Source organism: Hermetia illucens, chromosome 4, assembly GCF_905115235.1.
Source record: "Hermetia illucens chromosome 4, iHerIll2.2.curated.20191125, whole genome shotgun sequence".
In the NCBI taxonomy this organism is placed as follows: Eukaryota; Metazoa; Arthropoda; class Insecta; order Diptera; family Stratiomyidae; genus Hermetia; species Hermetia illucens.
This window is the reverse complement of record NC_051852.1, coordinates 59,673,748-59,698,130: the sequence shown is the minus strand read 5'-3', so window position 1 is coordinate 59,698,130 and position 24,383 is coordinate 59,673,748. Positions and strand designations below refer to the sequence as shown.

Sequence of the window (24,383 nt, the reverse complement as noted above, 5' to 3'; positions counted from 1 at the left end):
TGGGCATTCTGGCAGGCCATAATTCACTAGCTGGACATATGTTCAAAATAGGAATTGTTCCAGATGGTGCTTGTCCATCCTGTAATGAAGAAATGGAATCCACGGAACATTTCCGCATTGCCCCGCCTATAGACGCATCAGACATCAGAACTTCGGTGCCGATGCTCTCCAGTTGCGGGGATCACACCACTAACAGAAATTCTGCGATACCTTAACAAATATAACGTTAGATGGGGGTGCCACGGGGGGCAACCACGGCGTGAGTGCTCAAAAGCTATAGCTTCTCTCCCACCACACACACAAATAAACAAATGAAGGCAATCGGTCAACCTATACAGTCTACCAAAAGCCGCTTTGAGGCAAATGTTTTTCAACGCCATGATAGATACTTTGGTAAGCAATATGGATTCAACATTTTTGGCTTTAAATCAACATTTTGAAAATTTTGGTTTTCTCTATGCCTAGCAGCAGCTTAACAAATATTTCAAAAGAGCAAATATGGAAAAAGTGTCAAGATCTACCACACGAAGTCCTGTAAGTAGGTGAAAGCAGTGACTTCCAATCTTACGAATTATATGAAGAATTACAAACTATGATCCCAAACTTATCCAACTATATTAAAAATGTAAAAGATCTTCTCCAATGCATCACTGAAAATAACTTGAAAGAAATTTACCCAAGTAACTATGTTGTCATTCGAATTTTGTTGACACCACCAGTAAGTAATGCCTCCGCTTTTCAGAATTAAAATTAATAAAAAATTATTTAAGAAATACAATGGGCCAGGGTAGACTTTCGACTTTGCAAGTTTTACCTATTGAATTAGATATAGCATTAATTATTAAGGATTTCAACAAGCTAAAAGCAGCAAATTTCTTTTTCTTTAATTTGAATTTTGAATTAATTTGAATCCTTTCTTTATCATTTTTCTTTAATGTGCCAAAGCAGATTAGTACATATTTTGTCACTTTATGAATAAAATTTTGTCTATTTCAAGTGTTTTTGTTTTCATTTATAAATCTCACAGGTCTTGCCCCACCACTGGAGGGTTGGAGGAAAGTCGCACAACAAATCCAAGTGTCAGCAGTGAGCCAGATCTTTCATCTTTTTTTTGGTCAAGCCAGGATGTGGAATCTTTCAAAGACATCAGCAGAAATCGCTGACGTGCACGTGTCGTGGACGTAAATCCACGCCTACGTACACCCGTGCATCTTTCAACCGTTCACCCCGTGGAACTGTCGTTAGATATTACTTTACGGGGCCGATTACCAATTATGCTGTTATTTCTGTATGGCTGTTCGTTCGCCTTTCCGCTACACAATATTGCATGCTTTGCGTCTTCCCCTCACCTGGGCAGGTTGGGTATGCGGTACCCACCGTGATCAGATAGAAACTGCTTAAACTAGTTACTACAGGGTCCGTAGTGACGATTAACCCATATAGGGATGATTGGAATCTGCTTTTGCGTCCATCGGCCTTTCGTTGAGCTATCACATCGAGTATGCCATCTACCCATTAATGATGTCCTTCCTCGCCCTTGATTGTTGCACAGTGGCTTGGGTTGTCGTTCTCCTGATGTAGATTCATGGCATCTCTTCAGCCAAGATGTCTACCGGCAACAGCTCGACTATAACTAACGCCGCGTCGTCTGATATCGTTCGAAAGTCGCAAATCACTCTCAGAGCACATAATCTGTACGAGCGCAATAGGCTTCTCCTGATTTCCTTAGTCGTCAATGCTGCAGTCCATACAGAAGCGGTATAGACCAAGACTGAGGTAATGACTCTAGATAGCAAATCTCTACTGACGTATTTGGGTCCGCTAACATTTGGCAGGATTCGCGAGAGTGTTTCCTGGAACAGTGCTGCCTTTTTTCGACGTAATCCACATGTGCTTTGAATTTGAGTCTATTGTCGAGCGTCACCGCGCATATTTTACCGCTTCCTTGCTTCTCATAGTCTATAGGCTTCCAACTCAAATTTTGAAGTATTCCAGGGACTTCCCGCTTGTTATCAATACGGCTTTTGTTTTGTGATCTGCGGGCACTAGTCCGGCAGTTTCCGGCTAACCCTTAATCTTCCAGATCGCTTCATTGGTTGCTGCCTCAATCTCGTGAATGTGCTGCTACAACCGCAGCAATATGGTCGGCGAAACCTGCAGGCGAAACACTCCATCATACATGATGCTCCACAAAAGTGGGCCCAGTACCGACCCCTGAGGGACTTTAGCTAAGACACGGTAGCAATTTGTGCCTTGGTGGGTCTCGTACCTTAGCTCCTGTCTATAAATTGGTTAGACACTATGTTTCGCAGGTAGCGTGGAGTGTTTATTCGGATGAGGGACGTTTTGATGGCCGACCAGTTTGCTGAGTTGAAAGCATTCTTCATGTACAATATGACCACTGTGTAGTACACTTATGACCCACATCGCGATCTCTCACCTTCTATGGCATTGGCAGCGGTGTTTATCACCATCTTTATTGCATCGACGGAGGAGCGACCTTTCGTGAATTCAAATTGCATATCGGAAAGAGCCCTTTCATTGTCAGCTATCTCGCGCAATCTTGTGGCAATTATTCCTTCCAGTATCTATATGGCCTATTGGGCGATATGACGACGGATCGCCAGGTTGTTTATTTCCTTTTGGCAACAAAATCAAACGCTGCTGTTTCCATTTTTTAGGGAATATCTTTTCGTTGAGTCATTTTTGCAATGCTGCTAAATATGTTCGGTCTCGCGTGGGTGGCCGCTTTCACTGCTTTATTGGGAATACCATCAGGTCCCGGTGCTTTCCAGTTCTTTATTTTTTGCATGCCTGGAGCGGTATGGTCTCTCAACCAAGTGCACCGATTGGTTTGACAATTGTGTTCGATTTTTGCGGGGACAGTTTCTTCACTATCGATGTCAGATTGTCGGACAAGTTACTTGCGGTGATTTCCTCCCTTTTATTTTAGATATTACCACTCTATGGGGTGTGCACCAGGGGTTTACGTCAGATTCGTTGCAGAGATTTTTAAGGCTTCTGTTTTTGTTTTATTGGATGGTTTTCCGCGAATCATGTCTCAATTGTTTGAATGTGGAGAGCAGCTCCTGCAAGTCCAATCTTTTCGTTGAACGTTGGACGCTTCCTATTACTTGCAGGTACTTTGACCTCAGCGTCTTTATTTCCCCATTTCACCAGTAGCGTGGTGAGCTTTTTCTGCTGGTAACTTTTCTGCGGCAACAGTGGATCTCTAGTGCTTACGTCTGTCGCCACATTGTCTGCCATTGTTTGGAATTCTTCTATTAGCCAACTAGCTCTTGCAAAGCATCTGTAAAAGTTGATCTTGTTCTCTCATCTGGCACAGGCACAGTCCGTCTGTGTGAATAATTCAGTTCATTCATATGATTATAAGCATATGGCGTAAATGTGAGAAAACATCTACCCGTGAACAAGAAAACTGTGGGAACAATACCCAGAACAATAAACTAGGATAGCGGAGGAAATGAATAAATTGTTTACAGTAGAAGGGCTTGGCAGTACAGACCGTTTATGGGAGTAAGTAAGCGGTTTCCAGGAATCGGGATACAAAAACTACAGTGTCTCCGTTGTTTAAGGGAGGTTGGATAATCAACTTGGCGAAAGATTATGGAAGAGTGAAACTTAAATCTACATCACAGTTATCCTTTTGTGCAATAGAGATTTTCTGTGTTGTTCTAGCGGTCCTAGCAGTACTAAATTAAATGATGAACAAATAAGAATGACGAAAGGGTAGGTAGGTAGGTATCAGTGGCCGCTTCGAGGAGCTGCATTGCTTTCGACTTCCATTCTTCTTCTTGGTCCGACTTCACCTCACTCAGAGAATTAAAAGATCGATCTTTCAAGTTAAGTGAAGTCAACCCGCAGTCTGCCTTACAAACCGCCGCTTGACAGTGGATCATTTGCTCTTTGCAGCCACATAAACCATGTCTCTTGCTCCGATGTCACGAAGTAGGTTCATCCGCTCCACGACACAGTTTGGATGATGCATTCGGAATTTGGGCATAAATGTCCGTAACCGCCGCTGGATGTTTTCCAGGTCGGTTTTCGTCCACGGCAATATTCCGAATGCATAAGCCAGTGAGAGACGCGATTTCAGTTCCAGTTTTACACGTCCCAGGAATTCGGATAGCGGAGCATTCTTCAGACCACCGACTTCAGCATGGGTTTCTTGCAGAATTCCTAGGTATTTGTTGAAGTCTGTCTCGGTCATAGCTTGGGTGTCACAAATGCCGGCATGCGGCTCGTGATGACCTTTGCGGATGGTTTGGACTAGACACTTGTCTAATCCAAATTCCATCCAAATATCTCGGCTGAACATGTCTATTATTCGCAACAGATTTCTAACGTTGTCGTCAGTACCAGCATACAGATTGATGTCAAGTACACCAAGTATGTCAGCTCACGTTTGGCACGTAGGCCATACTTTATTGCAAAACCATGATCTCTAGAATCATTCAGTAGCCATGAGAGGAGGTTCAGTGCCATACAAAACCAAAGGGGACTCAATGAATCCTCCTGGAAGATGCCCCTCCGTATATGGTTCGGCTCTGGGGTATTAGCACCCTCTGATGTACGCGCCGATAAGGTGGTATGCCACCCTTCCATGACTGTCGTCAAAAACTTTATTAGTTTCGGATCAATGCTACACTGATGTAGGACATCGATTAGCCAGGTATGCGAGACGCTAGCGAACGCCTTGGCATAATCGATATAGCAATTAAAGAGGTTTCTTTGGTCTCTAGTTGCTTGTCTTACAACTACCGAGTCGATGATGAGTTGCTTTTTGCAACCCCTTGAACCAACTCGGCAGCCCTTTTGCTCCTCGGACAGAATGTTATTGGTCTTGAGGTGCGCATTGCCCCTTCCACTAATAATGGACGTGATGAATTTGTAGAGGGTTGTAGAGGGTTGGTAAGCAAATAATCGGTCTTGTGTCTGCGGGGTCCTGCACCCCGTCCTTCTTAGGGATAAGGTAGATAATCCCCGCAGTTAGCAAAGATGGAAATTCCTCCGGCTGACGAATGACCTGATCTGTGTTGTGTGTCAATCGACTGAAATTTTTGCACCTGATCCAGACCTGGGCCCCTCCAGTTCTTCGAGCTGTTTATGACTTGTCGAACTTCTTTTTCCTTAACATCCGCAAAATTCATTCCAAGCGTATTGGCATGGCGGGTGCCTTCGGCGGTGATCCACTCACCATGCTGGGCAGGTAACTCCCAAAGTCCACCCCAATACTATCTATTTCGCTTTCGTCACCGAAAACTGTATTGGTTGGACGCTCCGTGGGATTCGTTGAGAGATTTGGAAAAGCTCCGCTGGTTCCTCACGTATGTTGCATTCTGGGTACACCTGGAGTAACTTTAGCCATACCGTCGTAACCGATTGCATACGATAGAAAATTTCTGCTTTAGTGTGTCCAGAATTCCAACTACGGGTGTTTCACTGGGGATGGCATAGTTTCTGTAAATGCTCTGCACTTTATTTCTCATCCGTCTGTTGGCATTGCCAGAGCTGATTTAAATCAGTCTATCAATCTCCTGCTTTAGTGAGTCACGCCGACGTTCCAAACCAATTTTTCATGGTGGATCTCTTTGGTCACTCAAACGCGAAAGCGAATCTTCTGACCCTGCAATCTGACAGTCGTAACAGCATCACAATACAAACGTGATTGTAATTGCAGCGGCGGCATATCAGCACACAGTCGGAATGGAATCTCATCATTCATTTGAAATAGAATTCTCGGAGTTGCTGGACATGCATGGAGCCTGGGAATTCTTGGAAGGAAAGGATTTATTTCCGAGAATTCTATACACACTTTTTGGAATTCGAACCTCAGCGGAGACCTCAGCTGGACGGTGGAGAAGATTGTTCCACCGAGTAAACTGTTGCCTGCAGTACGACTTGGTGTTGTTGGTGCCACCGCCTCTACCCTCATCGACTCTTGGTCAAGAGTTTCCGTGATGACCTCAAGCCGAACACGCACCCTGATGATGGCCAGCGACTCGCTGCACAGCCATGTGCGCGAATTTATATATTATTATATTATCATTTACTGCATATGTGTTATAACTGCTGTATATGCCGTTTGGTTTAAATAAATAAATAAATTCATCAACCGCGTCTGAACACTATTCACTGCTTTATTCCATGCATAGAAGCACACATATATGAATGTAAGTAAATCGAATAAACCTGCTACTAACGTCCCTCTCATTGGACACTACCCGCGAACTTCATTAGCATATATGTACATACATTTGTATATATGACTGTGTGGAGTAATTGATAGTGATATATAAATAAGCTAAAAAAAGAAAACCAAAATGTCCCTATGGACCTTGCCGTTTATATGAGTTCAGTTTATATGATTATATGAAGATGACGTCATATTCAGTTACTCATAAAAATAAGTATACAGAGCTCCTTTAAACTTTTCTTATAATTCTAATCATACAAAAATGATATGATATGAATGATGAATTAGGTTAACTATGTGCTGGTAGAAAAAGAAAATATTAACGATATTTGCTGAACCCTTTAGAAGTTACAACCTGATTATTGCAAAATGGCGCAAATAAACATAAACGTTTGTATGCAGTCCGTTTGACGGTTGAAGCGACTATTTAAGGTGGAGTTTATCTAATTGAAGTGTTTTATTTTTTCAAACCAAATTAAACATTTTAGAGACAAAAAACAAACAAGCTGACTAACATTTTATATTTTAGAGACAAAAAGCAAGAAAGAAGTAAGTAGTAGTAAGAAAAATAATGAATAAAAGTCACTTTACTCTGCAGAAAGTTATATAAGAGTACAAAAGTTCGAGCAAATTTGCGGGCAATTGTGTGAAAAGGGCATAATTGTTCGAAAAACTTAAAGCAGTCCTTACAGAAGTGTCCTAAGAAACTGGAAACGAGGATAATGCTCAAACAATTCGACGTTTGGTATACAATGCTGGATACCGTGGTTATAATGTGTGCGAGAAGCCTTTTGTAAATTCAAAGAAGCATACAAAGAGCCTAACCTTCGCAAAAGGAGAATGGCGGGGGGGATTTTGCTAGGACTTTTAGAAAACATTCATTTTCCCCAACTAAAAACAGGCAAACATATTTAAGCCAGGTGACCGTGGAAAAGTGTGGAGAAAAAATAGCAGCGAGCTGCAAACAAACAAATATGCAAGAGTGTGATAAGTAAGGTGGTGGGTATGTTTTGACAGTTTGGGCGCATGGCAGCAGAATGAGTTGAAAATATACACATAATCAACGATATCATGAACCAGCATTCGTATCTATATATTCTAAAGGAGCATTCCCATCAATGTGCCAGACAACTGGGTATCGAAGGGCCTTCCAACCAGATAATGACCCGAAGGATATTGCAAAGCTTGGTCAAAAATGACTACGTCAGAATAGTCCGAAGGAACTAAAAGCACCACTACAGAGTCCCGATATGAAGCACCTAGAACATTTATGGCCACTAAATTAAAAAGGACACGTTTTCTATAAAAGCCGAAAGATTGGTCTGACATTGCCAACGTCCACCCGGACAAAGGCTGGTAAAACGAAAAAAGATACCTTTATTTAAGGTTTTGTGTAAACACAAGTGAAAGTGATCATTTTTTTAACGAACCCATTCTCAGAAACTACCAAACCGAAAAATCTGAAAAAAATCAGGGGTCTGCCACTATATGGTGCTTAGGCTCCGAAATACCCTCCATACCAATAGCTGTTCAAATAAAGTTAATAATAGTATATTACCATAATTTTTGGTAATTGGCAGGAGACCCCCCTTAAGTTCACCCTAGAACCACGCAATTTTGCAACAATATAGGCTACAGTATAGAGCATAATCCTACTAAATTTCGTGAAAATCGCACTATTACTAACAAAGTTATACTAGGTCAAAACTGTCGCTTCTCTGCAAATTCAAGACTATGAATGTCAATATCACTTGAAAGTGGACATTTTCACAAAATACGTGCTACATGCTAATGGGACAAATGCGCACTCAAATGTCTTCATAAAAGAAATACACAAAACCTTTCATACCTGAAGCGTTTAGCTTCCGGTTTCTCGACTTGTTATTTATTCATCTTTAACTTTTCTTTGTGCCTTACCCAATTTTCCTTCAATATATTTGATTTTAATTTTTGATAAGATTTTTTCTGATTAGCATTGAATTGTTAATTCTTATTTGAATGAATTACTTTTTTATGTTGGGATGACAAATTGTTTTATTAACATTTGCCTCAGTAATAATCCACACTTCTGGCATGCATACTTGCTATTGTGAGTAAGTGCACGTCTTAGAGTGAAATAAATTCACATGAGATACAATACTTTGAACTTCTGTAACTATGTTAGTAACGAGTCGCCTTCAAACTTTTCAGAATTATTATATTACTACTTTCATATGCGAAATTTAGTACTGTTCAAGACGGTTTTTTCGGGTAAATTTCGAAAATATGGTAACGTGCCAATTTAGTTTATTTCAGCAGATATCGGAATGTGATGTATTTTGAGGCCTAGATTTTGTTCAGATGCATCACTGATTTTTTTCCAGATTTTTCGGTTGGATAGATTCTGAGAATGAGACCTGTTTCACTTTTGGGAGCTCACATTTTGCACCCACACTGCCTTATGTTTCACTCAGTATCATAAATAAGATCAGGTTCGAAAGCGCATTCTTTTATTTGATATTCCGCACAGCCATCTTCTGTGAAAGAAAATTTGATATCGCCTGTTCGAATTTATGGAGAATCTCCTTTAAACTCAACATGCTCTGTATAAGGAATACATAGATTACACTACCAAATTTCGTGACAATAAGTTCAAGCGTTTCCGAGCAAATTGGGTGGGACAGCCAGACAGATGCATAGGCAGGCACTTAATCGATTTTTTTCACACAAAACCTTAGCAAATATATATGTATCTTTTGAATATAAAATGACTATTTATTGTTAAGGGTAAATAAACAACAAACTTTTTTCAAGTATTTTGTTGAACTAACTGATCGGAAGTTGAAAAGAATTGTTGAATGTAAATATCTCGATGAGGCCATCTCTCGGAGAAATATCCTGGCGCCCCACTTCAAGATTAATTCTGTTTTACCAGTTTAAAACTAAATTTCGTAAAGTTCATGAAGAAGGTATGTATATGGCGTTAGGATTCTCCATTAGGAATTCATATGCTGTCGCGGTGATAATCTGAGCGTGTGACGCTATCATGCTTCTATAGGGTTTACTGCCCAATTCAGCCAAGGCCCAAGAGAGCAAACAGATGTCATGTCGTAAGTTAATTATTTTCCTCGTAATTTTAGATTTTAAATTTATTCAATAAAAATGTTTGTGAGAAAATGCCCTCACCTTAATACAATATTTATTATTATAATTTAATATATCGCCGCTAAGTCATATGTCTCTGGATAGACTTTCAGAAATAAATACGAAATGAAAAAAAATCAAATTCATGTTTTGGTAAAAACTTAATTTTGACTTTGTTTTACAAACTTACAAACGATTTTGATACTTAAATAAAAGCGAAGGGATCTATTTAGATATCTGTGATTAATAATTTGTAAAAATTCATTATCTGTCCAAGCGTAGGAAATGATATTACCTACAGTTTCCTGAGTGTACTATCAAGAAAGAGATCAACAGTATTGTCTATAGGTTTTGACAACACTAAAATAGTGAAAAGACCAATCAAAGGCGGAGTGTGACTGTGAGAGGTCGGTGTTAGTATTTCTCGGGAAAGTCGCGTTACTCTGAAATTAGAACATTCTAATTTCCAAGACGAATACAACTGTAAATGAAATGGTTACCCAGTCACTGCAAAACGTGGTATCATATAGGTAGCAAACGTTTGCCACACGGCTGCGTCAATGAATGCCATCAGACAACCGCCTGTTTGCTGATTTCCCTGAAAAAGATAGTCACAGTTACGATCTACATATGTATGCATCTATGTTGATTTTAAAATATGTACAGTCAACCAATGGGCAGTTACTACAATACACTTTTTTTATTATGATTTGTTTAGTTTTATTTTAAACAGAAAAATAAATCTGAGCGTTTTGCGCAGTCACAAAAAAAAAAAAAAATTGGTAACCTCTGCAGGAATAGACCTTCAGATGTCCTTTACGTGCTTCCTCAACTTTTTGCCTTTTGCCTGTCTTTTGCGTAGCCCCTTTCCGTGGCGTGCCCATAAGTGTTCTATCGGATTAAAATCCGGACCCCGAGGTGGCTGAGCAAAAGTCTCTTTGACCTTATAAAGGACCTATTCCTTAGCGACCCTGGTAATGACCAAACTAAGCGTAATGATCAAACTAAGAAGACTATTCACAGAAGGTGAAATTTGTCAAAAAAAGCAGGACAACTTTTGAGCAATTTCAACTCATTTTGTCAATGTTTCTTTGGGAAGGCGATGGCTTCTTCTATGGAGCATAGATCCTTAATCAAATTCTGCGAAGAAAGTTACGAACGGTTTTAGGAAAATCTGTTACTATATCTTTGCGTCAAAATTCAATTCAAAATGACCATAAAGGGTTATTGTTTCTTTCTTCATAACTCATTTAAAAATATCGTATGGTTTTCGAGATAATTGACTTCAAAGTGTACTACAGTAACTGTCTTATTTTTCAATTGGTTGACTTTTTATGTTATGAAATTGGTTCAAATCAGAATGTCAATTCAAAAGAGTTAAAATACTAATCTGGGATGACCAAGGGATCATTTGTTGAGTTATTATTGTTATCAAATCGTGAAACCTGTTCGTACTCTATATCCATTGAGGGTCTTCGTGGCAATATCGGATAGAACATAAGACGTCGATATGGTCTGGGAGATTCCCACTGTCCTTCTTGACAAAGTGTAACTGAATAATTGAGCCGCAATCCCCGCATATCCTGTGAAGCAAATTCGATATAAAATGAGTAAACCATCCAATTTTGTCCAAAATATTTTTTTCTCTTCCTATTGATTCCAATGAGTAATTACAATTTTGAGTATGATGTGATACGTCTAAGTAGACATTTTGAAAAGGCTTACCCAGGAGTCGTAAAATAGAATTCCGAAATGGATCCTTTTCTGTTACAGGATTACTTTTCATGTTTAGAATTTCTTTTTAAAAAGAATCGTAATAAAGATTGTTTCTACAGTCAAGCAATTTTAAACAACATTTCAATAAATTGGATGTAGAAAATAAAATTTGACTGACGGACAAACGACGGCTGTCGTTGACGTAAATGGCTAGGCAGTCATGAATTCCAATGACCTCGACGCAAAAATTACCATGTGTTAGTTTTTTGGTTTTAGTTTATAAAATCCTTTAATTTATTGTGGGCTAAAAGAATGAAAACTATCCTAATTTTTCTTCACTCTTAAGTCAGTGAATTTTACAATTAAAGGAAGATTCACGGCAGCGGGATCGACTCGTCTAAATCGGGTTCGTCACTTTTCTCGGTCATAGACTTGGAGCGGGGGAGCCGAGTGGCTTTCAAATCATTTGGTGCGTTAAGTCATCGTTGTTTTGGCTAGTTTTTGGGTGGTGTCCCATCCACTTGGATGTTCAGATCCATTTTAGCTAGTGAGTTCTCATTATCGCAATTTATATGATCATACCATCGATTTCCACAGTTCTTGATGGGATTGGCTGGGTAATTGCGCCTGTCAAGAATACCTTAAAAAATCTACATGGCATGGGATAACAAAAGAGTCGGCCTGCTGCCTTCTGATTCATCTGATTCATGTCAATCTTCTGTCTGTCTATCCGTGTCTTTGTCTGTCAAACCCTATTTACTCCGAAATGGTCCCTTTACATGCAGTGAGTGGCATTGATAATGCCAAATTTTGTACTTCTAGAATGAACTTATGAAGTGTGTTACAGCACTTCCTTTAAGGTCGTAATGGTACACTAAAACGTTCCGCTACGACATCCCAGCGCTCTAACCACTTGAGCCATCCTGACACTGAAAGGGAAAATACTATAATAAAAGGCACTGGAAGTGACGATGAAACGAGACAGCTAAGTCATGATCATCTAAAAAATCTAATTTAAAATACCGAGGAAAAATGGGAAGCCATTATTCGTAGCGGAGCAGACTGTGTACCATATTAATATAATGGTGAAAAGGACTTTATATATTACTTTAATAGAATGTATAATTCAAAATAAATTTCTTTTTAAGGTTTTGTATGAAATCCGAATCCAGCATTGTTTCTATTGTTTTTGAAGTCGCTGCTCCCACGTATTCGTGTACTTCTTCAGAAATATTGCAACATATGTTCTGAGCTTAGTCTCTCTGTGCCAATTAAGAATGATGTTCAGCACCACATCAACACTACTGGCTTCCCATTTTCTTTTGAAGTTGCCTCATTTACCACCCCAGAAGCTTAAAGGCAACAACATGCACATCTTTCGGAGTTTTCGAATTCACATGGATAACTACGAAATTTTGACTTCTTTTTCTTTTACTTGGGTGACATTCTGGGCGTATCGAGTCGAACATTCGGCACATCAAGTGTATTTTCCAACGTCTCTTTAATGATATCCTAGTTATTAACGTTAAAACGTGAAGATTTCTCCAGTAGCAGGTGAAATTTCTAGCCCATTCCATCACCCTTGACTGCATACAATTCAGCGCTGATAAAGTGTAAGCCATCGTGAGCTTTCTACTGCATAAGATGGTCAAAGACTTTAGAAGGTTCTTGGATAAGGTAACATTTTCCTGCCCAAAGCCGCTAACCACCATGCTTAAGGTGCAAAGAACCGACGGAGCCAAACAACAGCTGGTAAACGCTAACTTTTGGCATTCCCTCAATAAGATGAACCCCTAGACATGTTCTTCGATGTCTCAGAAATTGCAGTAGCTGCTGCTCTTTACCAAATGATGAACTAAAGATGGCAATCGTTTGGTTTTCTCTCAAAACAGTTGAATCCCACTTAACGACATTGCAGCGCCAACGATCGTGAATTACTAGTCACGTATTTGAGTATCAAGTACTTCTATTTTTCCCTTGAATTCAGGCCATTCACCGTGTTTACGGACTGTAAACCTCTTACGTTTACCTTAAGAGAGAAGCCCGCCAATTCGTCATTTAGCCTACATTATCTAGTTTACATCGGACTTTCAACATGTGTCTGGTAAAGGCAATTTAGTCGCTGACGCTTTGTCTCGGATCTCTGAGTTCAACATTCCCCATCTTTGGCTCATCTTCCTCTATCTACTGTGAAATCTCCGAAAAGGGACGAAGGCCATATATTCCGGCCGCTTTTCATAAGAAAGTGTTTCGCTCGGTGCACGATCTTTTGCATTCCTGCATTCGGACAACAAACCGGTTAGTCACCAGCAAATATTTCTGGTCGTTCATGAACAAGAACGTGAGTTTTTGGGTCAGAGAGTGTTACGACTTCTACGGGATGCCGTTCTCAGAATGAAGCCGGTCCACTATGGAGTGTGAACTCTGCACTCATGTTCTGGTGGGGGTTGGTACTATTCGGTGTGCCGTTGCAACCACCCAACGAGAGTCGCTCTAAGATTCTCGAGCCTGGAGACGAGACGGCTTCTTTAGGAAGAATAAAGCTTTTCTTCCTGGAGGCAGACAGTACTGGAAGGAAGCGTGAACACCGTACGTTTTGACGTTCGTCAGTCAGACGCAGCCGAATAGCCCGCCGCGGGTTCTCTCGCCGAAACTCCTAGGTGTTAGCTGGGCACGGAGTGCTGTGACGGAACTAATGTACTCAGTTTTAAGAATTGCCTTGGGCATGCCATTGGAAAAATTGTTTTTCCGATGTCAATAGAAAAAATGAAAAAGTATGGACCGCCCGTCATGGCAAACAAAGCGGTCAACTTAATTGATAAATTAATTAAAAAATTATAATGTACAAATTCATTCGGAACGACAAACGACTGATGGAAATTGAAATTTTTAAATAAAATCTGTCAGCCTAAGTTGAGTATAGTGCAGTTGTCATTGTGTTTTTAATCGAAAGATGACTTTTGAATGGTTCGGATCTTTAAATGCATCCAACATGTCGCCACCACTCCTTCTGACTTATGGTACACTGTTGAAATCTTGATCGTGTAAGGTCAGCCTGTTAGTCAGTAAACAAAGCACCGTTTTGGTATTAACACAACAGAAGTGTTCGATTTTCCGTCTGCGTTGGTGGCGTTTTATAGAAGAAGTGTTTTTTTTTACGGACCTTCATTTCGACATCAACATTCCAAAGGCAAGTATCTCGGTTCATGAACTGCTTACCAAGCTAGGTGACCCCAAGGTTTGCACAGGACGCTTTGTGGATTATATTCTCGATTTGATTTTCTTTGATGCACGCAATTGTCGGTAGCTGTGTGAGTGAGATGTTCTTTTTTTCTCACGGAATTGCAACTATTTTATTCAAGTAGGGGCAGAGCGTCTTTCACGTTGTTTCAATATTGTCTTAATTTTTAGGACCGCAATTAATTGCAAGTTTTTTGATTTTAGGTTAATCTGATGTTTTTTAATCTTAATATGTATTGTTCTCTCAAATAAACATTTAGTTTAGATTTAATCTTTGGGGTTTATCTCCTTAGATTGAATGATGTGGCATGTTTGTGTGTTCAATGTAAAAAAATATTCTTTTTACATTTTTACATTCGTTCAATTGGTATTGTAGCTTGAATAGGATGCCAGACCTATGGGTCTGCCGTACAGTTCCCAGCTGCTGGGAAAGTTGCCAAATCCAGATATTTTTATTTGTAATGTAGACTACTAGTATCTGTACTTAAAAATCAAAAACAGAAAAGATTTTTTGTTTTTTCTTTGCATTTTCCAACTTGTTACACTTTCAAAAATGACCTCATTTTTCAATTCCTTACACCTGCAAAAATGACCACTTAAAATATTTTGAAAAAGTTCGGACATAAAAGTAGTGTTAAACGGTTTTAAATTTGAACGCGTTTTTGGCTGTCCGCAACTACTGTTGCAGTCTAATGGCTTCGATTGTGTATCCCCTCTATTAATTGGCTTATATACCCAAAAACTTACTTTTACTATATGGCATAGAGATAGCAGATTAACTAATTGTGAGTGATAAACCTCGATTCCAAAGATATTCGATAAATAAAACATCAAAACGTTTTAAGTGCTTTTTTTCTAGAAATGAACTTATTTGAACTGGCCGCTAGTTAATCTCGGGGTCTTCACAAACAATTTTGATACATTTTAGTGCGTTTTATTTATTATATCCTACATGACAATTCACCACAATTGAGCCAAAAAATCGAGAAAAAAATTTGACCGCCAAAAAACTACTGAAAAAGGGCCGATTTTTCTTTTTTCGATGTGGTGGTTCTGGTAGTGAATTGTCAGGACCTTACACTTTGAAACCCAGTTTCAATTTTCTGTCTCAGACTTGCTATTTTTGAGATTAATTGTTGGCCATGTGATAAAGCACTTTTTGATGTGCCATCTTGGGCGCCCTCTATAAAATAGCCAAGTAAAGGGGATTAAAAGGAAGTGTCTTTGGGTGTCCTCAAAGGATAGATTTTAGATTTTTTGCAGCTTTAATGTAGACGTCAGGTTGTGCCTCCATGAAAATTATATTCATCCGTTAAATCGATTATCATCCAGAGAGATAACTCTCAATTAGCTTAATCAATTAATTAGACACATTCGCTTTATTCATTGAGTGATTAATTTTCCAAAAATTGGTCGAATTGATTGTATTTTTTTTTAAGTCTAATGCATTACAGTTTAAGATTTGTTGGAGGTCATCACTAGTTAGATTTAATACTACGTCTACGATTTCTAACGTACAATGAGTTTTGTGGAAGTAGAATAGAAAAGGAGAAAGTCTGTTGTAAAGAGACATTTTCCATGTCGTGTCTGCAAGGCATATTGAGCGGTTTTTTTTGGGTGTAGGGTAGAGGAATGTATTTACGCATAGAGTGTTGGACTCCCGGTTTGATACGTCGTCGGACTACCAACTAAACACCTCCTCATCATCAGAGAGCTCGTCCCTGAACTCTCTCGCTTTATGGAGCCTTCAAATTAGGGAAATCCTTTCGCCAACGAGATGGGAGAGGAGGAAGGGAACTGTCAGTTCAAGGAACCCCCTGCCATCCGGCTCCTTCACCGGTCGAGCTCAATCTTCTTACCAACGAGAAAGACCCGTACGTAATTGACAACACGGCTCCACTTGTCAGCACTCCTCAGCATCTCTTCGAAAATGTTGTCTGGAGAGAGATCGCCTGTGTTTAAATAGAGCTGCTGACGACATCCTACCTTCCACAAGAAAAAAAAATGTGATGGGCGTCGTCCACACACACACTCGGAGATCGCGCCTTTCCAATATTGTGCAGGTAAGACTGAAAACCTCCAATGCCCACTTAAAAATTGAGCTATGAAATAGGATGACTACTTCGGTTTTTTCCAGTGCAAGGTTGAAACCATGGGTATCCGCTTACCCATCGTATCAATATGCCGAGTCTGCTTTGCGTTTGTTCGACAGTGCGCCAGCAACAAGCGCTGCGACATCATCCGCACAACCGACCAGGTGCGACTCTTCTGACATGTCGAGTTTAAGTAGACTATCATAGGTAGCGTTCCAGAGGTCCGGCCCTAGGATAGATTCTAGTGCTATCGCCGACGTGACCCCAATCCTTCTCCGACTCTCTAGCGTTTCATAGAGCAGGGAGCGGTTTCTCAGATAGTCCTTCAATATCCGTAAGAGATAGTTCGGCACATGGAAAGTATTGTCTAGTGCGCTTAGAATGTCTTTCCATTCTTTCTTTTTATTCAGCCTTTGTCCCGTTCACAAGCGGGGTCGGCTCGTCGTGATCGGTTTCATCATTTAGCTCTTTCAAATGCCTGATTTGGATGTAATCTCGAGGCTTTTAAATCCCCATCCCGCATATGAAGCCACCGTTGTTTAGGCCTGCCTTTTGGTCGTTTACCATCGACTTCGACGTTCAGACCAATCTTGGCAAGTAAATTCTCGTTAGCACGAATTGCGCACCATACCATCGAAGACCCTTCACTCGCAATTTCCCCACGATCGGTCCAACCCCATAACGATCGTGGATATCCTCATTTCCGATGTGATCAAAACTTGTCACGCCAATAATCCAACGCAACATCTTCGTCTCCATTACTGCAAGACGCCGTTCATTGTCTCACTCAGAACTATAGAGAACGGCAGACGGACGACATTGCCGCTAAATTTAGTTTAGATTTGAGACGTTCGTTGATATGTTGATCACAAAGAATATCAGTTGTGGAACGCCACTTCATCCAGGTTGCGTTAATGCGTGAAGCTATTTCATAACGCAGTTCTCCATTGGCTGCTAGCGTTGACCCGAGGTATTTAAATCGCTCAGTTCTGGGCAGATCACTGCCGCTTCCATCTTACGGTATTAAAGGCGTTTCTGACGTCAAGCGTTACGAGGAGCACCGCCCGTCGAGTTCCTTGGCTATGTGCCTCCGCTCGTCGAACGGCATCTACGACTTGCATGACAGCATCAACTGTGAATCTAAAGCTAAACTGCCGGGGAGATAAATCTCTGGTAGCGCGTATCGCTTCAGCAAGCCTACTTCTGATGAGCTATTCGAGCACCTTTCCAGCAGTATCAAGCATACATAGTGGGCGGTATGAGGACGGCAAATCGGGGTCTCCTTTCCTTTTGTGGATCAGCGCAAGCCTCGCTATCTTCCAACGAGCAGGGAAGGTGTCCTCTTTCAGGTAAGCATTGAATGCGCCGAGCAGTAGGTCTGGCCAGTGTTGGCATACCAGTTTGTACCAGTTTGTATACATCTGTTGGAATACCCCCATACCAACCTTGCTTTCTAGAGGAGACTGCTTGTTCCAACTCTTTTATAGAGAAAAGTGGACAGTCCTTCGCGCTCTCCGCCCCGACGTCATGATCCCATACGGGGTTGCGCAGGGAATAGTGCCCTTACAATGCGGTCCATCTGCTCGGCCTTAAGTGAACAGGGTTTCCGTAGAGCCCCGATTTTTCGGGTTACCATTTTGCAAAAGAGTCTACACGGGTCCCCATTCGTCTTGTCGGCCAGATCCTGCCAGCAGCGAGCTTTGCTCTTATTTATTGTGCTGCGCAGTCTCCTTTTGGCTGATTTTTACTCCGTCAATATGGTACATGCCTCCTCTCGGTCGCTCAGATTCTTGTGTTAAGCGGCGTAGCCTGTGACACTCTTTCCGCAACTCTGTGATTTCCACTGTCCATGGAAGGTGGGCCACGTCTCGATGCGCTCCTGGGCATGGACGCTTCGCAGGCCGTCGTTATCAGGTTCATAACTGAATTTACGGCAGTGTCGGCTGCGGTGCCACCGCCCCCAGGAGTACCCTTAAGCGCGGCCCCACTTGTTCCAACAGTTTCGACAAACCTTCCGGTGTTCACATTCGCGACGTTCCATCCACAGAAAGATCGCTGTGGTGGCGCATCAGTGAGAGTTTGTGTCCATCGTTTCGAAGGCAATGTATTGATTGTCGTTTGCCGAGAAGTGCTTCCGACGCGAAGGTTGGGGAGGATCCGGTGTTTAGAACTATCAGTTCTGTTCTCGCCGCCCTGGAGTCTGGGTGAGGCATGCCCCATTCATTATTGGGTGGTATAATGATGACTACCCCGGTCAGTTATTGGGCTCCGGTAGCAAAATCAGCCGACACCTCTTCTACCAAGCGGGGCAAAACTCCTTTCAGCATGCATGCCTCAAATATGCTTTGCTATGAGTAAGTTTGTGTCGGAATGCATATTAATCGAGAGTGTAAACATCCCGCTCTGATTAAAATTTTGACAGTTTCCTTTCTGTGAGGGAAATACTACTGCCACCACATTGGGCATATAATCGTCAGTAAAAGGAATTTTCATTAAAAGGGGTTTTCCTGTTTGAAATTTGAAGAAAATCAGGGCGATGCGTCTACATGAAATCTAGGCCTCAAAATATGCCCCAATCCAATATTTGCTTAAGTAAACTTAATATATCACCAACTTTTTGAAATTGACTGAAATTGTTTGTTGTTTTAGGGACTATATATTCTGGGGTTAAGAGAGGTAAAAAATGGAGAGTACTTTTCTCATGCGGCACTGTTTCCTTATTTTGGAATGCCTGGCGGTTCTAGGCACGAATCTGGTGTCAAGCTGACGTTGACAGCCACTGCAAGGTGCGCTGTTATGAGTTGGGAGAGAATTTCTAATATCATTTTGACGTCGAGTTCTCGGTCCAGATTAGGGAGCAATTGTGCACCACTACGCGTTAATGGACATTTGTGATATAGAGATGAAAGATGCTTGCTATGAACTACTACGCGCAGTTCAGAGGTGACGCTCCTTAAAAGAGTGACATTATGATCAGTGATTTGAACGCCCAGATGGGCTCTGACAGCATCTTGCTCAAGCAACGAATATTCAATAAGATCGACCACATCAAGACCAGGAGTAGATTAGGAGCTCATGTGTGTAACAATAGATTTTCAGCCTTTCGATGAGGGACGTTGACGGTATCCGATGATGAGTAGCTGAGGAGGGCGAGGGAGCACATCATCACTATTGCGAATAGTGTGATATCTGGTGAAATTTCACCTCTTGTGGAAAAGATGACAAGTCGCTTTAATGTACCGATGTGGACTCTTCCAAATATTATAGAAGTGATTTCATCACTGCCATTCGTTTAAAATGGGCCAAAACTGACGGATTTCGTGGGGTCTACGTGGATTTGTTCATCGTTTCTCCCGCATTTCCTGAGAAGTGGAAGAAGGGAGTGATTGTTGAGATTTCCAAAAAGGGCACCTGTCTTGAATATGCCATTTGGAGAGGTATTCTGCGTGCTCCCTCCTATTTCAAAGATGATAGCTAAAATAATCTGTAACGCATGAGAGACACTCTGGAGAAACTTATATTTATTATGAGAGTGATAGCGCAGCGCATCAATTTCTTGGAGGAATTAGAAGTCGAGAACGGAGTCTGCCATGATTGCATTCTACTATCGATTTTTTCTCACTGATCTCCTTCAAGTTTCCTTGGCTGGAAGAAGTGGAAGGGATTATTGAACCAGGCCATCCTCCCTCAAACACCTTGACTACTCTGATGGGAGTGATGATAATTACAATACAGCAGCAGGAACACAGGAGAGTGTGTGTCAAAAGTACTACAAATTTTGAAAAAGGAATTTGAAAATCTCTGCTTTTATTTTTTAAAGATAGAACCATATTTTTATTTGCACTAAATTTATCTACAACTAATTTACAAACAAAATGCCCGTGTTTACTTTTAATTATATACAACATGTTTTTGCAGCTTTATGTTTTTTGAATCTTAAATGTCACAAATAATATAACTATCGATAAAAATCGTAAGCGCCTAGAACCAGCCACATGTACTTTATTCGGACTTTCTCAATGTATTGTCCAACAGCTGGTCAACTGCAGAATCGATAGGTTTTGACAAAACAAGGAGAGAGGCCGCAGCAACAATGGGTGGTATATGGTCCGAACTTTTACCTTTCAACAATTTGGCCAGAAGGTTATTTATGCTGAAAATCAGAAGTTGAAATTAGAAAGATAAAACAATGAAACATGTGTAAAGTTCAGCTTTAATTGTCCATACGATGTAAAAAGATGCTCGACTGCGGACTTACATGGCCATCAAATGTCACAGATTTGTGTGTGAAAAATGGGAAAGAGTATGAGGATTGATCATCAATATGAAGTTGAAATAATTGGATTGATTTTGTTCTGATTTGTTCTCTTCTTCACTGCTACAAGCCTTGTATGACGTAGACGTATGTAATTTTATGTCACCTACTGTATACGTTCACCAAATGGGTGTAGCCGTTCTGGAGAAAAGCAGATAGACAGTTGCCGCCCTTAGGATCGCATATACTTTAGCCTGGAAAAACCGTTATGGATTGTTCCAAGGGAAAAATCCATTACTCGGTTTTATTCGAGTGGTAGACTCCTGCTCCAGAACCATCGGTGTAGAAGACATCAGTATATCCTGAAACATATTCTATTGGTTCGTCCCAGTTTTCTCTTCGTTTCGAGATAACGTCACATCTTCTATCAAACAGATGTATATAGCTCCGAGAATCGGAAGGCATTGCGAAAATTGGATTCAGTTCTCCCAATGACTCCTTCAATGTTCTGTACCGCCCATAGACCTAATAGAATTAGCTTATGAGCTGTTCTCCTTGCAGTACTCTGAATAAATCCAAGGGCTGGAAGTTCAGTAATGCATTCAGAACTGCGCCGGATGTGGTGCTCATGGCACCGTTGATACCCAGACACACAGTTCTTTGCAGTGTGACTAATTTACAGCGACAATTTTTTTGTTTCACTTTAACCCACCGCACTACGGATGCATAAGCGGACATCGGCCTAATATCCATATATCCACATTACTATCAAAGGCCTAAGTCCCCACGTCGAGGCAAAGGTCCGCCTACATAGCCCATAAGCTGTGAGAGCTCATTTTATCTTTATCTCTACATTTTTGTTCGAATGAAGCTTCTTGTCTAGAATGACTTGCAGATATTTCACTTCTTCGGAGAGTTAAAGGGTTGTACTCCTCATCTTTGGAAGATCATTCAGTTTCCTCCTTTTTGTAAATAATACCATTGTGGGTTTATTAGGATTTACTGAAAGTCAGTGCTTGAGACACCAACTGTCAATTAAATCAACGGGGCGTTGTGTATTTCTACAAATCATTCCAAGATCGCGACCAACATCCAGCACAGCCATGTCATCCGCATAAGCTTGAACATGTATTGACAGATTTTGCAATTCGCATGGTAGTGAGTTGATTAGCATACTCCACAGCCTTTCGTCGCTTCCTTTGTTAAGTAGCGATCAACACCCACTTCAGTACACAGCAATCTCTGTGTTAGCATAGCGTAGATCCACCTTGTTAGAGTTTCATCAGCACCATGCTCTCTGGCGGCATCACAGAGCTTTTGGAAGGGCCCATAGTCAAAAGTCCCTTTAATGTCCACCAACATCCCTATCGCGTACTCGAATTGCTTCTTCTATCTTTGAAACCAAAGAATGAAGAGCAGACTCACAGGACTTTCCACATTGGTAAGCATGTTAGTTTTCATTTAGTGGGTGCAACCCTAGAGCCTTCTCGCGAATGTGACGCTCAACCAGTCTTTGAGATATTTCAGCAAAAATGATGTTACACTGATTTGCCTGAAGTTTTTCCCAGACTTTGAGTCTGTATAGACTCAACTTTGAAGTTCATGAAAGTACCATCGGGTTTTCTAAGAGAGTCGGTCGACTCATCCTTATTAGCAAGCCTCAAGTCCACTTGATTCCGTATACACTACCAGATCCCTTAGTTGTTGCATCGGTGGAGGACACAAAGAAGCAAAAGGTAAATAAGCAGAGGCAACTATGATGTTTCTCCTCTTACCGTTAACCTGGTATTGACGGCAACAAGGTTTTGGGAATAGAATTATCTCAGCATCATCAGAACAGAGTCCCTCGGTCTCGAGGATTGATCCAATACCACAGATTCTTTTAAAACGAACTGGCTCTTGAACCAGAAATATATAAGGACAGTCTTGTAACTTTGTCAGCTTTGCCGCCGGTAGATAGGGAGAAGCTTTGACATGCTGCAGGTTAATTTGATTAACTCTTATGTTTGTAGCCATAAGTGCAGTCTAATATGGAAACTGCCGCTAACCGAAAAGATCTCACAACGGTTACCAACTTGCCTCCATCTTCCGTCGAAAGTTCCGCGTTCTCTGAATATCGCCACACTTGGTGGCGTTGCAACGTCCATGTCCTCAGTCTCAAGAAATTTCGCTTTCATTCGCAGTGCCTTCCGTTCTCGTCGGCTTTGAGCCCTTCCAGGTTCACGGTGCCCGGGCTGCATGTATCTGTTTCCACATACTGGTGTTAGACCCGTTGCGTCCACATCGCGAGCTTCCCTTTCTTCCGTTTTCCGGGTGCAGGCGGAGGAGAAGCTTCTGACAGGCAAGCCTGTAGTCCCTTTTCCTTGGGGGCTGAAGTTTCCTCCTACCGAGCCTTCCTGTCCCGTATTTTAGAAGAGTGAGGCAACAGTGTCACCAGCAGGCCGCTGTAGTAATTTTTCCAGTTCCTCTCAATAAGGGAGTTGCTGTACTATCCTGATGCTTCCTAGACATCGGGTGTAGGTTTTCCACTGAAGTGGAGAGCCTATCTTTCACAGATTTCTCCGTGGTTGAACATGAATTTGGTGACGTCTCCAAAATCTGTGCTGCGATTCGAAGTCTGTGACTTCTTGGAGAGTAACAATCCTTTGATTCCATCTTCAAGTGTTTTTGGACAGTAGTAGTAAACTACTTCAAGTCCCATCACCACGATAAGGTTGTGTCCGAGGGGGAGATAGTTTGACATACTAAATACATAACAATTACGAGCTAGGTGCAAGTGAGGTAAATGTACACTAAAATATTCTTATATACGAAATACACAAAACCTTTCATGTGATATGGCTTGTGAAATATAAAAACGCTTGGGCTGATCAATGACAATAGGGGACGATTCTTTAACAGATGAGAAGAACCAATGAAAGGAAGGCTTAGAATAAGATCTCAAATGCAAAAGCATATCCCGGGATAATGCTGCAGTTCCAGTGTCTATTTATGTATGTAAATGCAATTTATAGGAAGATTATGATGACCACAGCTGGCCATTCGCTGCATATTGCTTTTGAGGTTATGGTTTCGATCCTCACTAGGACTGAATGTTCACTTATGTCGTTAAACCCGCGTCATTTTTTATGGAGAGTATTGTTTTTTTCCACCTAAACTTCCTAATGGATTCTTTGGCGTAATACATTTCGAAAAATGTCCCGGGAACACGTCCCTTACATGTGGATTCGTTGGCGTTGGTATATGTCTGGACAAGATCATTAGAAGGAGGTTTCAATTCATGTCATTCATTCATTTCAATATTTGCTATTGAGAGTAATCATTTACTTAGTATTAACATATAGTATTATATAAACAATCTATATTGGATCAGGGCCTTGAAGTGTGTTAGAGCACTTCATTCAAGACCGTAACGGTACACTACAGTGCACTGTAGGAGGCAATGTGGTCAGCATTGCACTTGCCCGAGATTATTACCCTGATTTGACTCAGGTACTTATTCACAGCTGAGTCGACTGGTATCCGACGTCAAATCACGATACAAATCGCTCTGCCACCAGCGAGATTTGAACCGCGACCTTCCGTACGACAGCCTTGTGTTCTAACCACTCAGCTATCTGGACACAATATATAGTATATATATTCCCAGAATTTCGTCCCGTATGTAGTTCGCATGAGTTGTTAAAGTCAAACTGTTCAATCGTCGAGAGTACACTGCTAACAATAATGCCCGCCTTAT

General features: G+C 41.1%; 2 protein-coding genes across 4 annotated transcripts in view; both read right to left on the bottom strand.

Annotated features, from left to right (window-relative positions):
* Positions 1–9,327: 9,327 nt before the first annotated feature.
* Positions 9,328–11,276, bottom strand: LOC119654726 (mitochondrial fission process protein 1-like). 2 transcript variants are annotated; one of them, XM_038060253.1, is made up of 4 exons: positions 11,066–11,276; positions 10,786–10,923; positions 9,841–9,938; positions 9,328–9,783 (listed from the first exon to the last, which is right to left on the bottom strand). In XM_038060253.1, exons 2-4 carry the CDS (start codon positions 10,918–10,920, stop codon positions 9,636–9,638), a joined length of 381 nt encoding a protein of 126 aa, XP_037916181.1. In that variant the 5' UTR covers positions 10,921–10,923; positions 11,066–11,276; the 3' UTR covers positions 9,328–9,635. The 2 variants fall into 2 exon arrangements, with proteins under 2 accessions (XP_037916181.1, XP_037916180.1); XM_038060252.1 differs by having other exon boundaries at positions 9,483–9,783; positions 10,796–10,923; positions 11,066–11,270.
* A 274-nt stretch (positions 11,277–11,550) lies between these two features.
* Positions 11,551–24,383, bottom strand: part of LOC119654727 (mitochondrial fission process protein 1-like) — a 33,781-nt gene continuing 20,948 nt past the window's right edge. Inside the window, exon 4 of one of the 2 annotated variants that reach the window (XM_038060255.1) lies at positions 11,551–11,683. In XM_038060255.1, coding sequence (XP_037916183.1) covers positions 11,551–11,683 — 133 coding nt within the window. Of the gene's footprint in view, positions 11,684–20,196; positions 20,543–24,383 lie in introns of those variants that run through there. The other variant, XM_038060254.1, reaches the window with a different exon arrangement.